The sequence below is a fragment of the Epinephelus moara genome, chromosome 11 (genome assembly GCF_006386435.1).
Source record: "Epinephelus moara isolate mb chromosome 11, YSFRI_EMoa_1.0, whole genome shotgun sequence".
Lineage (NCBI taxonomy): Eukaryota > Metazoa > Chordata > Actinopteri > Perciformes > Serranidae > Epinephelus > Epinephelus moara.
This window is the reverse complement of record NC_065516.1, coordinates 34,355,224-34,372,764: the sequence shown is the minus strand read 5'-3', so window position 1 is coordinate 34,372,764 and position 17,541 is coordinate 34,355,224. Positions and strand designations below refer to the sequence as shown.

The 17,541-nt window shown below is 43.2% G+C and overlaps 1 protein-coding gene across 1 annotated transcript in view; it reads right to left on the bottom strand.

Annotated features, from left to right (window-relative positions):
• LOC126397360 (E3 ubiquitin-protein ligase HECW1) overlaps positions 1-17,541 on the bottom strand; it is a 99,103-nt gene that overhangs the window by 37,937 nt on the left and 43,625 nt on the right. Inside the window, exons 7-11 of the mRNA XM_050056066.1 lie at positions 13,547-13,689; positions 13,160-13,260; positions 6,616-7,607; positions 5,998-6,368; positions 5,745-5,953 (exon numbers count right to left, since the gene is read on the bottom strand). Coding sequence (XP_049912023.1) covers positions 5,745-5,953; positions 5,998-6,368; positions 6,616-7,607; positions 13,160-13,260; positions 13,547-13,689 — 1,816 coding nt within the window. The remainder of the gene's footprint in view (positions 1-5,744; positions 5,954-5,997; positions 6,369-6,615; positions 7,608-13,159; positions 13,261-13,546; positions 13,690-17,541) is intronic.

The window sequence follows — 17,541 nt, the reverse complement described above, 5'->3', positions numbered from 1 at the left end:
GCGCACAATTCCTTGTCTCCCCAGTTGCTCATCTTTACAGTGTCTGTCAGGTTTGTGTTTCCCTCTTGCTACTAGCTGCTCGCTAATTCCTGCTATCAGCTGTTTCCTGTTTATCCACCGCCAGTGGCTCGCAGGTGCGGTGTTATCAACAGCTCCTCCCACAAGTCATCAACAGCCCCTCCCGTTGCGGAAGGATCAACTCGCTATTCCGCCTCTGTGTGTATAAACGCTCGCAGCTGGCCGGCAAAACAGCCCAACATTCGCAGAAAATCTGGCAGTGTAAAAGGGGCTTAAGTCAGGAGGAGGCAACCTGTGGCTCCGGAGCCACATGCGGCTCTTTAGCCCCTCTCCAATGGCTCCCTGCGGCTTTGACCAAAAATTAGGCGACATGGAAACAAATCACGGTTATTTTCTAACATTTTCTTTTTCTTTTATTACTGTTGTAGACCTACAGTGATTCTTACATTATCCAGTTGTAAAAATATGTAACCACTGAACACTGAGAGCAGTGGTTTGTCTTGAGTCTCCTTAGCGAGGCTAGCTGTGGATTCCAAATCCAGAGAGGAGGAGTCTTGGAAGAAAAAACTGAGTTCAGTCGTGCATAGACAGATTTGTACCAAATATTCATCAATACCTTACTGCAGAGTGGCCACCTTAAGGTAAAACAATGATTAGACCTTTCACTAATGATAAGCTCATTTAGACTTAATAAGGCTGTGTTACCTTTATTATTAGGCTCAAATTCATTTTGCAGCTCCAGACAGATTTAATTAAGTTTTTGGACCAAACATGGCTCCTCTGGTGGTAAAGGCTGCTGACCCCTGGCCTTGGCAAACCAAAGTGTGTGTAGTTATTGTGAATTTAAATACGAGGAACGAAAGGAGACTTTGTGTTCTCAAACTGAAGCTGGTAAATTGCCTCTCGCAGTGTTTCAGTGTGCTGCTTTGGAAGAGGAATGTTTAATTAATCCAGTGTGAGATCTGGTGGAATTTGGAAATGATCATCAAATTAATGTTTTTTTTTAACCGCCCTTTGCATCAGACGTTTTGTGACCTCTGCTTTAATTACACAAAGGATATGCATGAGCTGAGAGATATAAATGACTCATAACGGCTTAAATGAAATGAATGCATGGGAGGTCAGGGAGGAAACTCTGTATCACTGGATCATAATTATTATTTCAATGAGTATCATTATTACTCAAACTGGGGCTTTTTACTGTAAACTTCTGACCTGCTAATGGCACGCTGTAAATGTTTACTGACTTTAACACAGAGCTTCAAATTGCTCCAGGTTTCCTGCAGAGCTGCCGTCCAGTACACACCCACAGGGTCAACACAGACTCCAACAGTTTAAACCAAAAACACTTACTGTCCACAACGACACTCACTCTGCAGATATCTTTAAATAGCTACAACTCTGTGCTCATCGTAGCATTACTCACACGCTCGTTCCCTCTGCTGCATTTTGGTCTTTCACCATGTTAACTCATGCTGGAGGAGGCAAAAGACCCAAATCTTGTCTCCCTTACGCCCACGTTTAAAATAATTTGCATCTGATTTTAAAAGGACTCTTGAACTCAGCACAGAGGCTACAGTATTCTAAGTTATATGAGTTAGTGTGAATGTATCATATTTGCTGTAGAGCACAAAGGCAGAGACAAACTCCAGGTTTTATTCAAGCTCTCAAATAATGTTGAAATTTGGAACTGGACCAAATTTAATTTGACGTTTTGGTGCAAATGGGAGAAAAAACATTTGAAAGAACAAACCTGGCAGGGAGTCGGCAATGCGCTGATTGCATTTCAGAGGAGGGGAATTTCATTTTGTTTCTGCAAGACAGTGTGTGTGTGTGTGTGTGTGTGTGACCTACTTTTCTATCCCAGTCTATAACAGTCGTCATTTAAAATGTACAAATACAGTATTAAACATGAAGACATATCCAGCAAAACAACGCCAGTCAAATTCTTATTTGACTGCAGATCACATGAAGCAGACCAATTTTACAGTTACAGTTACTGTTTCTACTGGAGTTGTGCCTCAATATGATCTTTTGTTTGTCAGTGTTACCTTTCCTCCTTCTAAGCCCTTTTCACATATAGAATATGTTTCTATCTGTTCAATGTTAATGACTTTAGAGCTTGTCTCCATTCATTAATGACCTTTACATGCATGAGGAATGCTCCCTCGCCATTCTCACAGTGAATTCCCTGATACCTTTTTCTCATCAGCGTCATTATTCATCAGATCAAATAAAGAATTCTGCTGCTGGTTTGCCCGGGCATAGTTAACATTGACAAGCAGTTGTGGCTGTCATTTAGAGTGTATTCTCAAATAAAAGCTGTGTGTGAAGTCAGGTGGAACTACCTGGACTGTACTGGCTCTCATGGTAAATTAAGGATATTTACATTTCCACTGAACTAATTCCATTGGTGAAACAGCAGACAACATACCACTCTGCTGTGCTTCATTTTTAACTCAAAAATGCTGTTTTCTGTTATTAACAATTGATAACTGCTTTAACTTTGCCGTTTTGTCAATTTCTGTTAAACTACTGTCAATTAAACTCAACACTTCCTGTATAAGTTCACATTAAAAGCTGACAAAACGCAGCTTAGGCCGAGCGAGTGACTACACTAAGGGCCTGTCCCAATACCCACACTTCCCCTAGAAATACCCACTTGCACTTGGTTGTGCGCGTTCACGTTTAGGCTAGTGGTGTCCCAAAACAGAACTCGCCCTAGATTCCAAGGGAGCCCCGACCCACACTTTCAACAAAGTGGAAGATGAAATTTCCCAGAACCCGACCCACACTTTCAACAAAGTGGAAGATGAAATTTCCCAGAACACCTTGTGAAGTCAGCAACTTCAGCAAGTTTCGGAAAACAATTTGTTGCTGTACGATCTGAATGTAGGCTATACAAGCAACAGATGGTTGGACTAGCGTAAACTCATCAGCAACTCGGTTGAACACAGCGTCAAAATATTTAAACAAATCGACTTACTCGAACAAAATCGATTGGAACTAGAAGACGTCGTAGGCGCCTCCTGTTTTCAGCATTTCTGAATTGATTGATTCTTCAGATGGAGACGAATACACATACCACACGCCACAACACAAGCGCTGGAGCCGGCATTTTCAAACCTGAATGACTACCGGTATCTTGCGTCGCTACTACGCATGACGTATGCCTGCACGTCAGCCACGCCAATTTGCATGAAGTGGTGTCTCATTTCTTAGGGAAAGATCTCCACCTTAATATTTCTCACTTNTGAATTGATTGATTCTTCAGATGGAGACGAATACACATAGCACACGCCACAACACAAGCGCTGGAGCCGCATTTTCAGACCTGCATGACTACCGGTATCTTGCATCGCTACTACACGTGACGTATGCCTGCACGTCGGCCACACCGATTTGCATTAAGTGGTGTCTCATTTCTTAGGGAAAGATCTCCACCTTAATATTTCTCACTTCCCTCATCAAGGGTTATCTTGCAAACGAGGGCACTCAATACCAAGTGGAAGATTTAAGGGGTAAAAATGGGACTGGGCCTAACACTGTCATGTCTTTCCTCAAGAAAGAGAAATTGCAGTTCCATAAAGAAAAGAAAGAGAGAAAGCAAACTCACTCAAAAGATGCTTGAGAGACACATGGATCAAGAGAGGAAGGGCTGGGGGTCCACGGAGGCTACTTATGCTTAGGCCCATTGGTGCTACGCCCCTGGTGTGAAGTGTGTTTCACTGACAGCCTAATAGTAGTGATGGCCTCAAAAAGCACAAGATTGCTGCTAAGTAGTGATGGCCAAATGAAGCCTCATGAAGCATTTTCTTTATTTTCTGAGCCCACTAGATGGCGCTCATGGTTTAAAGAGTCTCTGGTTCTGCCTTAAACTGGTTTTCATCATACTTATCAAACAGATCCTTCAGTGTTTCCATCAGTGACTCATCTTCTTCCTTTTGTGGTGTTCCCCAAGGTTCCATTCTCGGTCCATTCCTTTTTTCCATTTACTTGCTTCTGTTAGGCCAAATTATCCAAAAACACAATATTTCTTTCCATTGCTACGCAGACGATACTCAGATCTACCTCCCCCTACAGCCTAACAACCATAACAAACTCACAGACTTCAATAACTGTCTTGCAGATATCAAGTCCTGGATGTCCACAAACCTTCTCCAGCTCAATGAAAATAAAACTGAGGTTATTTTATTTGGTCCACAGCATCTAACAAACAGTATTTCACCCTTTGATAAACAAATCAACCAAGTAGTAAAATTAGGCTTCATGCAGCTCTGCACCATCTCCAAATTCAAATCATTTCTCAGTTCCGCCGACCTGGAGAAAGTCATCCATGCCTTCTTATCATCCCGTCTTGATTACAGCAACTCACTATATCTTGGTATACCTCAGTCACCCCTATCCCATTTTCAATTAGTTCAAAATGCAGCAGCAAAAATACTAACAAGGTCAAAAAAGTCAGATCACATCACTCCTATTCTTGCCTCCCTACACTGGTTGCCTGTCACCTACAGGGTCAATTTTGTTCTTTGTTTTTAAGGCATTAAATGGTCTCGCCCCCCCTTATATCACCAAACTCCTATCCCCTTATCACACTGCCAGAGCACTGAGGTCTTCTGACCAACAACTACTCTTTGTCCACAGAACAAGGACAAAGTGCTATGGGGACAGGGCCTTCTCAATAGCTGCCCCAAAGCTGTGGAATTCCCTTCCTCCCCCTATCCGTTTCTCCCCCACTATAGACACTTTCAAGAGTAACCTTAAAACATATTTCTTTTCTTTAGCTTTTAACTGTATATAGTGTTTAATTGCTTGTTTGTTTGATTGTTGATTTGTTTTTCCTTTGTATTCGGTGTAAAGCACTTTGAATCAACCTTGTTGTGTGTAATGTGCTATATAAATAAAGTTGAACTTAAAGTTGAACTTGAACTAAAGAGAGAGGCTCAAAGAATGGCAATTCAGTGTGCTTTCAACCTTTTGTTGAACAAAACGTGCCATCTAGTGGGCTCATAGAACAAAGAAAATGCTTCATGAGGCTTCATTTGGCCGTCACTAACTACCTACTGACATATGACAGATGGAACTGCTTAATTTATCAAAAAGACAAGTAAACATGTAGGAAGATTTGAGTCTGCATTGACCAATGAACAGTGGAAACTAGAAAAGTGCACTCAGGAGAGTGCAGACCTCACAGCCACTCTAGACAGCTCTTGGTATTTCAGCAGATCCACCACGGCACGTTTCACAAACATCCCAGAGGTTAATAAATAAACATGCCCGGTCTATTTTTGTCAGAGCCATGGCAGCTTTCACAGAGCGGATCACGTTCTCCTGCTAACAGGCACTGTATGTGAAATATAGATACGATATCACCCCTTTTCCACCGTCATGGGCTTGGTTTGGTTTGGGCTGTCAGCCCAGCGCAGCAGCATTGCATTTCCATTACAACAGGGCTACCTGCTTGAAGACGAGTCTCTAACTGATGTTGAAAAGCAGCAGGTGTGAATGTACATACTAAATATTAGGCTGATTGGTCCAGTAGTTTGTGAGGTTAGCTGCAGACAGACAGATACACACACGTGCACACACAACCAAACACATGATCCCAAAACAAAGCTGCTGTCCACTTGAAGCTCCAGCTGTTGTATGGATGTGCATGTTGAAGTTGTAACACAGAATGAGACTCCAGCAGACGACCAATGAGAAGGTCAAGTTTCTCTTACCGATGTTGTTTCTGTCGCTGGGCCCCGCTACAGCTGGTTCCCCCTGCTCTCCTCTCCTGGCCTCCTTCCATCTCCCCGTCCTCCTCTCTCCTCCTGCCCCGCCCACCTCCTGGCCCTCTGGCGTGTGGCCGGCGTCAGGCACCGACTCGAAGGCGCTCTCCTCATCTTCATCTTCGTCCTGCGAGGAGAACACAGTGCTGCCGGAGAGCCTGTTGCTGTCCACTGCGAGGAGAACACAGTGCTGCCGGAGAGCCTGTTGCTGTCCACCGAGGAGAGGCGTGTGTGGCTGCAGAAGCGGCTCCTCCCCTCGTAGCCCGAGTTGCTGTAGCACGACGTGCTGTAACAGGAAGTGCTGTAGCAGGAAGTGCTGTAGCAGGAGGTGTCGCAGAACTCGCACTCGTTCTCACCGGGATGTCTGTGGGTGCTCCCGCCGACTCTTCTCCCTCCTCCGTTACTGGAATCCCCCTCCTCGCTCTCCAGGCAGGACGGAGAGATCCTCCTGACCACTGTGTGTCCTCCTCCTCCTCCCTCACCCTCCAGGAGCTGGTTCAGCTCAGAGAGGCGCTCAATGGAGAGGCTGCGGGGTAGGGAGCGACGGCAGCAGGGGCCTGGACACTCTGGGACCTGCAGGAACACACAGACATTTAGAAAGGCAATAAATAAAGTTTGTTATGGTCTGTATCATGAAACATGTTAGTTATCTTTGATAACTCATGGTGGTGCTAGATGAAAAGCCATGAGGATTCACTGTCCGGGCACCATAAATGTCTGTAGTAGATTTCATGACAACTACTTTTTCTTCAACTTAATGTACTTGTGATTATCTTGTAACTTGAGGACAGGTTTTGGCCTCTATAACGACTGTGTGTACCTGAGAGGGGGACTGGGTTGTATCCTCCTCGTCCTCGTCCTCCTGCACGTCCTGATCTTTCGAGGATTTAAGCGTTGGTGATGTGGAGTTGGTATCTTGTGTGGTGCTTGTGTTCTCTCCCTCCCCTGTCTCCTCCTCGTCCTCCTGGCTGGGAGCTCTGTGCTGGGCCGAGGGGAGGCTGTGGAGGAGGTGGTGGATCCGGATGTAGTGGGACCGAGGCGTCTCCGGTTCACCGCAGGCCGACGCGATCACCGTCTCCAGCTCCGACACGGGAAGGGAGCAGGGGCGGTTTTTGCGGCGCGAGGGAGCGTGGGAGTTGTAGTTTGAGAAGATGGATGGGCAGGTGCAGGGGACACAGTTTCTTTCCTCTCCCTGTGTCACCTCCTGTGGGGCCCCTTCAGCTGGTTCCACAGGGGCCTCCTGGGACGTGGTGTCTCCCTCTGTGGGGGCCTCCATAGTAGCAGCCCCACTGTTTACTGTTACTGCTACAGGATTGTCAGAGTCTGGCTGTGGCCATGTTTCCTCCCCATCCTCCTTTTCTTCTGCTGTCGTCTCCTCCTCAGCTGGTGGTGCAGACTCTGCTCTCTGCTCCCCCTCTCCTTCATCCTGCTGCCTCTCCTCTCCTCCCTCCTCTCCCACCTCTCCACTGCTCCCCTCCTGCTGCTCAGCCGAGGCCCCCTCCTCCTGCTCAACCTGTGGCTCCACAGACGGGGGCTCCTCCCTCACTGTGCTCTCCTCCTCCACAGTTTCTTGCTCCACCTCTGGTGTCACCTCAGCCTCCTCTGTCTCAGCAGGACGGACCTCCTCAGGTGTGGATGCTTCCGCTGTGGAGGCTGAGGGCACAGAGGTCTCAGGGTCAGGAGGGACATCCAGGGGGAGGTCAGGCATGTCAGGTCCCACACTAAGTGTGTCTTCATCAACATGGTTGTCATTTGCTGCATTTCCCCCCTCAGGACAGGCTGACTCTATGACCAGGGAGATCTCCTCATCATCTAGGAAAAGAACACAAAGAAACATGTCCACTGAAATTACTTTGCAGAGTTGGTGCTGTTAGATTGTGTTGTGTTTATCAGATTCTTTACAGCTGTGGCGTGCGTAACATTGGGTTTTGTACACTGAGGTTTTTGGCGGGACCACAGCAGTAACAACTAAATGCTTCATCCACACACTCTTGTCACAGTGTATGAAAGCACAATGCTATCATCAGATGACTGACAACTTTGTTTCTGTAACCATCGTAATGTAAGCGTACAAGCATGGTGGAGTTAGCAAGCTAGCTAACTAGCCAGCTACAATTAAAATGGCAGTTTTGGACGGAGAAAAGAGAGTATCACCTCATCAGTCTGTTCAAGGAACACCCGTGTCTGTCTGACAACAACCCTAGAATTTATTAGTAACATTACCTAATATTATGTGTTACAATGCTGGAATGGGTGTCGCCTACCCTGGAAATCCAGAGTTCTCGCTAGAACACAATTTGAATTTGCACAGCGAGTCACTCTGGCAATCAGTAATGATGCTCATTACCCATGCCGTTGGAGCCGAGCTGCACCAATCACATCGGTGTATCTGATATAGGCGGGCCAGAGGCGAGCTAAACAGATGACGACAGCGCTGCGACGACGAAGTCCGGAATCAGTCAGTAAACATTGCAAGATGGCTACAGATGAACACCAGTTGTTTGAAACGGCTTTGGCCGCTACAATGAACGAGTTAGACTTGGCTTTTTCTCTAAAAGAGGAACAGAAGATGGCGCTCGAGTCTTTCCTTTGCAAGAAGGACGTTTTTGCTGTTTTGCCGACCGGATATGGCAAGAGTCTAATCTACCAGTTAGCTCCGCTGGTAGCTAAGCGTATATGTCACACCGTGTATTGTTCTGATTGGTCGTAGTTTTATCCAATTGCGTGCAGTGATATTTACAAATGCATGCTTGGTGCGCCATTTTCATTACTCACAGCCAGACCCTAAATCTTTCTAGATTTGGGTCTGGATTTCCAGGCTAGGTGTCACCACCGTTATGGGGAGGAAGTGGAAATAAGACGTTAGAGCAGGTGCCATCACTTCAGTGACAACCTGTAACTAGAGGTTGACTAATTAATCAGTTTGGCTGATTATCGGCGGAGCTTGGCTCTGAAAGTGGCTGATGGCTGTGCAGCGTCCATCAGCCACGCGGGGACGTACATCCCCGACTAAAGCTGAAGAGGGGAGGTTGTGTTAAATGATACGTGGGTTCAGCTCCAGACAGAAAGCAGAAAAGGTGCATTCTTCTTAATTCTAACATGAATTTACATGATTTTTTTTGGGCTGGACTAAAGTACGTGACCTGGAGTTTCAAAATAAAATCCTTCTAGCGTTTCATAAATGATCCAGCCATACATAAGTTTTGACCTGGTCTTATTAAAAGAGCACTCCACAAAGTCGACGCAGCAGAACCAAAAATCTACATATTTTACACATTTTTCTTCCTCTTCTAACCCTGATGCCTACATCACCCACAATGCAACACAACCTCTGACCGTTTAGTTGATGATTCAGGTGTGTTATGCAGGTGGTGGCTGATGGAGCTTGGAGCCTTTGGCCTGCAGTAGAAATGAGCAGCAGGCGACAGAAGTCTGATAAGCTCACTTCTCTCTAACACCTCCAGACTGTTTTACTTTTCAAACTCGCAAGTCTTCACCTAACGCTGAGGACAGCGGATCACTCGAGGACATTTATCAGACTTCACACAGCTCCCTCTGGAGACACTAAAGGCTTTACACTATTGATCACATATGCAGAGGAACTCTTCAGAACCTGGAAACACACTTTGATGTCTTCCGCTTTAAAAATAGTGACACCAAAGGAGATTCTTTTTCCATATTTCATCTGCACTTCTTCCTCCTCTGCACAGCATTGTACGCAGCCTGGCAGGTGTCATGGAGACAAAAAACTAATCTGCATGACAAATTAATAAATCATGTGCATGAATTACAGATTTGTGCTCCTGAATTAATAATCACCTCAGTAACTTAGCACTTAGGAGCGACAGATTGTTTAGATTATTGGACCATGGACAAAGCGGCTCAGATTTATTCCAGTTTCATTTCAAAATTGGACAGAGGTGCTTGGCTTTGATGATTTTGCCTGTTAAAGGGACAGTTCACCCCAAAATCAATAATACATATCCTTCTTTTGCCTGTAGTGCTATTTATCAATCTAAATTGTTCTGTTGTGTGATGCCCAGTATTGGAGATGCCAAAAAAATCAACATTTTCTCTTCGTACAGCTCGAATGATGTCCTATAAATTTAACATAACATCCTAAATGTACACTTACACAAATGAAATAAAGTTACAGAGGTTCGGTTTAGGGAGGTAAAGTTACTGTGGTTAGGTTTGGACAAGAAACATGGCGAGGTCGTACCTTAAAATTACTTCACACGGTTCTGTACACAGACTCAGAGTAAAGTCCCAGGGGAGAGTCCCTGTTTTTGTGACCCATCCACCAACCCAACCTGCAACCTAACAAGCCCTCTCGGGTTTGCTTCCTTGTTAACTCCCGTCAGTGCATTGGTCCTGGATCACAGCCTTTCAGAATACGTGACATATAATTCAGGTGCATTACTTTCGTAGAAAAACACGAACAGTTTGTGAGAACTGCCTGAAAACATACATTTAAAAAACTCGACAGCAATGTCTCTTTCAAGAAATCATGACCTAAGTTGAGATGAAACACAGACCTTGTTGTGAGTAATGTAGGAACTATTTCTCTACCAAACTACATCTGCCAGCTGTATCAATGCGCAGAAGGAAGCATGCATCTACTAGGGAAGCGTGCAATTAGACGTCCGCCCCCTCGCTAGTCGGCACCAGAAATATTAGTTGGTTAAACCAAAAAGTGTTTTAATAATGTACAAGGCTGCTTAACTGTCATGCAGTCGCCGACCACTAGTGGGTGCTACAGAGCCGTAGTAGACTGGAGTTTTAAATTGGAAAGATGTCCTCTCACAAAACTAGCGCGGTTTGGCAGTACTTTGATCTAGAAAATGAATTCAGCAGCAATGAATCTGAGATGTTATATTATTTGTTAACTTTAAGTGAGTTGTTGTCAGATAATGTGCACTGCACATTATGTGATGGCCAAATGAAGCCTCATGAAGCATTTTCTTTATTTTATGAGCCCACTAGATGGCGCTTTTTGTTCAACAAAAGGATGAAAGCACACTGAGTTGCCATTCTTTGAGCCTCTCTCTCAGAAAATAAAGAAAATGCTTCATGAGGCTTCATTTGGCCCTCACTAAGCAGGGTTTACATTCATACCACAAGGAGCAACATGTGTCTCATTTCAGCTGAAATTTAATTAAAATTTACATGTTTTATTAACTTTAAAGTGAACTGCTATCATTTCTGTCTGATAATCTGCAAGGTTCAATGTGCCCCACATTTCAGAGGCAATTTATTTATTTTAGATGTTATTTTAGTGGTTAACATTTGACTGAGTTGCCGTCATGTTCACATTCATACCGCACGGCGCAGTGTCTCTAAAGTAGTGATGGCCAAATGAAGCTTCATGAAACATTTTCTTTATTTTATGAGCCCACTAGATGGCGCTTTTTGTTAAACAAAAGGTTGAAAGCACACTGAATTGCTATTCTTTGAGCCTCTCTCTTTAAACCATGAGCGCCATCTAGTGGGCTCAGAAAATAAAGAAAATGCTTCATGAGGCTTCATTTGGCAATCACTACTCTAAAGCAGCAATTAAAGCTGCACTGTGGAGTTTTGCCCATTTGCGCCATCTGCCGTGTTTTTCCGAGTACTGCAACAATAACAGTCAGGGTGCGCCGTTCGATGACGTCGACAATACGAGGGACGCTCCTGCACCGCAGAAGTAGGGAGAAAAAAAGGAAAAGAAGATGGATTCGTCAGATGAGGTAACTAATGGCAATGTTTTTTTTGTTTTTTTTTCATTTATCTTAGACTGCATGAATGCGTATTTTGACACTAGTTGATAAGCTGTTAGTGGATGTCCACAGACGTATAACCTTGCAGCCTCAGTCTCGTCCATCGCTCTTCAAAATGCTAACGTTAGCTTTTTGCTTTATTTATCCAGAGGTCAGAGCTTAAGCTAAATGACACACCTATTTACCACCCAATAATTTTCGTTGTTTTATTTGCTATGAACAAATATACTGTAGTGACCCTGGGGCAGTGGTGAGTGTGGTATGAGTCAGCTGTCAGTCAGTGTGTGGGCTGGAGATTGGTGGAGCAGAGAGGGGAGGGCTGCCCCGCTGGGTACTGTAAGTGAGTATGTGTGTATGAAGTGTGTGTGCTAGGCTAGAAGAGTCAGAGTTTGGGACGGAGACTTTTACGTGTTACCCCCCTGGAGTGTTACCGGAGTTTTTTGAGTGCACAAATAAACGGGCCTTTTTCCCGAACGCTACTCTGGTCTCCTGCTCGTGAGTGATTCATTACAATACAGACAGCTCAGCGGCAGAGCGGTGCGCTCTTGCGCCGCGGTAGCACATACACAATGAATGGGTTCGTCGGCAGAGGTCTGTGCTTTGCGCGCTCTGAGTGAAACGGGCTTTACTCTGGTTTGATTTCTGCGTTTGTCACTCTCTTGTTTTGCCTTTTTTCCTTCTTCTGAACGTCACAGAGGTTGGGGAGGACCAGCGGAACCAGCTCCAGAGGATTCTGAAGCTTTCCTGGGCCGTTTCTTTGGGTTTTCAGACATCTTTCAGTAGCTCCTCTGATAGCCTCATCGTCTCCGACATTTCCAACTGCGTATGCGCTCTTTGAACTCTACGTCAAATGCGTCATTTCCTGTGCAACAGCGCGGGAATGTCGCTCCTGAGAGGCAATAGCACTTCTAAGCAAACCAGAGACTGTTGTGTGGTGGAGATGCGTTCAATGATCATCCTAATAACTCGTTTGGCAGTGGCTGTAATGTAACGGACATTGGTTTATATGTAAAAACTCCACAGGGCAGCTTTAAAATCCAACATGGTTGTTGAAGATTGTGATTAAAGGCTTCAAAGGAGTCTTAATGCACACAATATTTTTTGTAGACAATGTTTCAAATACTTAACAATAAATTGAGTGTTTTCCTTTTTTAGACTAGTTGACTCGTCTCAATTAAAAGTTTCGTTTAGTCGACAGGGAAATTTGTTGCCAGGAACATCCCTAGCATCTACTCATGCACTGTAAACTATTGAGTTTTAGATACTGATTATTCAGCTGGCATAATTTGCTGAGGGCGTTTCAGGTCTTAAAAGCAATAACTAAAGCACACTAAATGTAAGAACACTGCGACAAAACTCTATCTCTTATCTTTTTGTCACATTTCATAGTTACTATAAACAGATATTCAATAATCTACCACTAAATATTTCAGAATTAAATGCACAGATAATCATATGTGTGTAAGAATCACCAGTTTTCTTCAAAGCTTTAACGTTTAAAACATTTTCCTACAGAGAGAAAGTTGACCTGAGGGCTTAAAAGCCAAGGGAGGACAGCAAGATTGATCATGTATCTACTGCCAGGAGGCATTATGCCTTATATACCTGGGTGAATAGAAGAGGTCAGCTCAAAGCGGAATTGCAGCTGGCCGCAGACATGATCTGTTGGCAACCTGCGACCCAGCGAATAACTCACCACCCGATCCCTGCGGAGAGAGAAGACAGAGACAGACAGAGGAAAAGAGGAGAGAGTGTGTCAAGTGAAAGTGCAGGCAGAGACAGGAAGACGAATGGGAAAACAGCGAAAGAAATCATCGCTAAAATCAGATGGTCACATGAGATTTAAACTGGCAACAAGCACCCACTGCCTTCATCTCATCCACTGTCTGTGTGGGCCAGTGTATGTGGGAAAGCTTCCACAGACTTGACTCATGCAGCACTGGAGTAATATTTGGACTGATGACGAACACAGTCCCACTTCACTCAACTTACCCAATGGCGTGTTTTTCCAGCAGCCTCTGGACAGGGACAGAGAGCTTCCCCAGGAAACGCTTGATGATCGGCCGACTCTTGGCAAACTTATCCTTCACCTCGATCTCCAGGACGTCCGTGGGGAGAGACACGAAGTTGAACCTCTGGAGAAACAGACAGAGAAGAGATCGGCCCAAGGATTAGACCACTTGGTGCTACTGGATAAGGATGATATTTCATATCTGTGTACGCACAACAGATAGAACATAGTATCTGTTTACCAGTACATGGGGCACATGCTAGCCTTTAATAGGGACAAGACCAAGAGGTTGTTAAATTCTTATTTACTTTTAATATACAACTAATGTCAGCCTTACAAAACAACTTTTCAAGAGATTTCACTGTCTCAGAATAATCTCTAAAATTATGAGTTTTTCTTCAGTAGCACTCACATGATCTCAGTCGTTTGGTTATAAGACGTCATAAAACTCAGTCTCAGCTGTCTTAAGTCAGTCTTTTTCTCATCTTGATGTTCCGACAAAAACATGTTTAATATTATCTTAAGTCTTTTGTCTTGGTTCCTGCAAATACTGAAGTCCCATGACCTGAATATTGTCAACAGCCAATAGCTGCGCTCTCTCCAGCACCAAACAGGAAGTAGCAAACCATGAAGAGGAGGCGCAAGAACATGAGCAAGTCTCCGTTCTCTTGGACTATGGAAAGGGAGGGGAAACTGGTGGAGTTAAGGAGTGAACAGGAGTCAGTGTTTAAATCCTGTGTGTCTGACCCACGGACCAGTCTAGTGATGGCCAAATGAAGCCTCATGAAGCATTTTCTTCATCTTCTGAGCCCACTAGATGGCGCTTTTTGTTCAATGAAAGGACACTGAATTGCCATTCTTTGAGCCTCTCTCTTAAACCATGAGCGCCATCTAGTGGGCTCAGAAAATAAAGACAATGCTTCATGAGGCTTCATTTGGCCCTCTCCACCGACCAGCACTTATTTTAGTGAGAAATCTTAACTTTGGAAACAGTTCACCTCTCATTCCCACGGGCAACTGACCCACTGACGCTGGTTGGGACGACAAAATCCAAAATGTAAAGTTTTACACAAATAGTTTATTTTCATATTGATGCAGAATTGATTAGAATACTGTCGATGCCTTATATCTTGTGTTTCTGGAGTTATGTGTTTTTGCGGACACACAAAAATTTGAATTATTGTTAAACTGTCATATGTTCTTAAAGAGAGTTTGGCATGATATTTTCCACCAGGAGCAAGATGGGATATTATCTTAAAATGAATCTAGTTGCAGTCTTGCAATTTATGCAGGATCCTCAGTCTTTGTTAAATCTAAGTGAGTGACCAAAACCTCACGTCATCTTTAGATGTCGGCCTGTGTCAGACCTTAGTCTTTTCAACATCTTCCAGTGTGCAATAGAGAATATATTTTGTATGAAACATAATGCGGCCTGAATTATGTTTTTTGTTTTTACCATCATGACAAGAACTCTTTTACAACCAAGAGGAATGTACCGGGAAAACAATGAATAACAAAACAATCTAATCTCAGTGTCTTCGTGTGTGTCGTGGTCAAGGTTAGAAAATGCTTGTAGTCTTGGGTGAATATTAAACCAGATTAAGAGCATGGCTACAGCCATGCTAGCAGCTCTGTGAGGCTGTCCTAAATGGTAATGTTAGCATGCTAACACGATCATAATGGCAATGCCAACATGCTGACTTTAAACGCAGCCTCAAATCCACAAAATATTTTGTTTTGCAGGTTTATTTACTGAAGAGCCCTTCACATGTCTCTTCTCACTCAATTGACTGCTGACAGTCTCCTCCAGTTACACTGGATTAAAATATCTTTCCAGCTTTGCACCCGCTTAATTTAGAGCTTAATTTTTATTTCTCCAAGCCAATTAGAGATGTATGTGGTTTTAGTGTGGATGAATTAAATAATCCCCTCCCTTTCGGTCTCTCTCAGCGGGGGTCCGATCGCTGTCAAAGCCTCTTAAATGTGGCTTCAGAGCCTGGAACTCTAACTGACCGAATCCTCCGAAGCTTTTTCCACTCCCACCAAAATAAAATTCAGAGTGGGACACTGAGCGCAACTTAAAGCCCTTTGAGACATGCCTCTAAATTTCTGGCATTAAAATCCTTAATGCTTAAATAAATATTAGGACAATTAATAGACTATTAGCAGCTTTAATCCAAAAATATTCACAGTGGAAATGCCCTTCAAAATTATACTGTATCATTAGTGAATATTATTTATGCCTCAACACAAAGATCCCTCTTTCCTTGTCACATTATCTTCAACACTCGCTGACCCTCTGTCGTAGAAACCAGTGGTATGATCACATTATCCCACTTCACAGTGTGACAGGTTGAGCTCCTGTTCATTTACTTAACAAAAAAAAAAGAGTAAAATCTGAAAAATTGATGTTCCTGAAAAAAAAATCTAGGAAACTGATTGACCTGTAAATGAAAGCAACTATAACTTTAAGTCTTAAGTTGTGTTTTTTCTTTATATCCAATTGGTTAAATAAACATAAGATTTAGCTGTATATATCTAATTCTGTATAGTTGCTGCAACTAAAAAGTGACAAGTAAAATGAACTTGCAAAGTGTAAGTAAACCAAATAAGTCCAAATTAACTGAACAGTTGTCTTTGCTTAATTTAGGAAACTGATTGCTTTAGATAAACAAAGTAAATGATGATGACAAAAAATGATTAGTTAGCCGGTTTAGTTTTTATTCAAAGGATGCACGATATTGCATTTTTTGCCGATATACGATATGACGATTGGTAACAACTCATTTGACAGATAACCAATACCAATATTATTAAATCCACTTTTTCCCCCACCTAATTTTAGTGATCATCAAGTCTCTTCTGTCCTGGAATTATCATCATATTATACATGCATGCTCTTATCTAGTGATGGCCAAATAAAGCCTCATGAAGCATTTTCTTTATTTTCTGAGCCCACTAGATGGCGCTCATGGTTTAAAGACAGAGGTTACAAGAATGGCAATTCAGTGTGCTTTAAACCTTTTATTGAACAAAAAGCGTCATCTAGTGGGCTCAGAAAATAAAGAAAATGCTTCATGAGGCTTCATTTGGCCATCACTACTCTTATCGTGACGGCCCACCAGCAGATGGAGACATGAAATAAAATACTTTACAATGTATGCAATATTTAGTAACTGTTCAAAAAAAGAAAAAGCATGTTGGCCAATTCTGTGCCAATATTATCGTGCATCCTTATTTACTTTAAATAAAATGCCATTTTAAGGATTTTGATGATTTCCAATCAAAACAAATCCACTTTTAAGCCTTACAAAATAATCTTTAAATAATGAGGCTAAATCTCTCTGACTTTACTCAGGACTTCAACTGGGCTCCATGGCAGTTTTATCCCAAACACCAATGTTCAATCAAGCTGTAAATAAAACTGTGATAAACAAAAGAGGGCGGTAGGTGTTAACATGGTGCTATATATCTGTATTCTGCTGGTCGCAGCTTGTGATGGCCAAATGAAGCCTAATGAAGTATTTTCTTTGTTTTCTGAGCCCACTAGATGGCGCTTTTTGTTCAACAAAAGGTTGAAAGCACACTGAATTGCCGTTCTTTGAGCCTCTCTCTTAAACCATGAGCACCATCTAGTGGGCTCAGAAAATAAAGAAAATGCTTCATGAGGCTTCATTTGGCCATCACTAGTCGCAGCTCGTCAGTAAGATTTATACATTCTTAAACATGCTCACAAAACAGATGTTGGAAACATCCTTACTCACATAGATACAAAAATCTTTTCGTCATGACACAAAATACATATTTTACATAAATATTTATCTAAGGTGAGCAGGTTCTTACGTTCTAATGAGAGAACACATGCAGATACAGTATATATGTGTATATACATTGACTTTATCCAACGTGTCTTCAGCCACACAGAAGTATCTGAAACCTAATGGATAGTGTGTGTGTGTGTGTGTGTGTGAGAGAG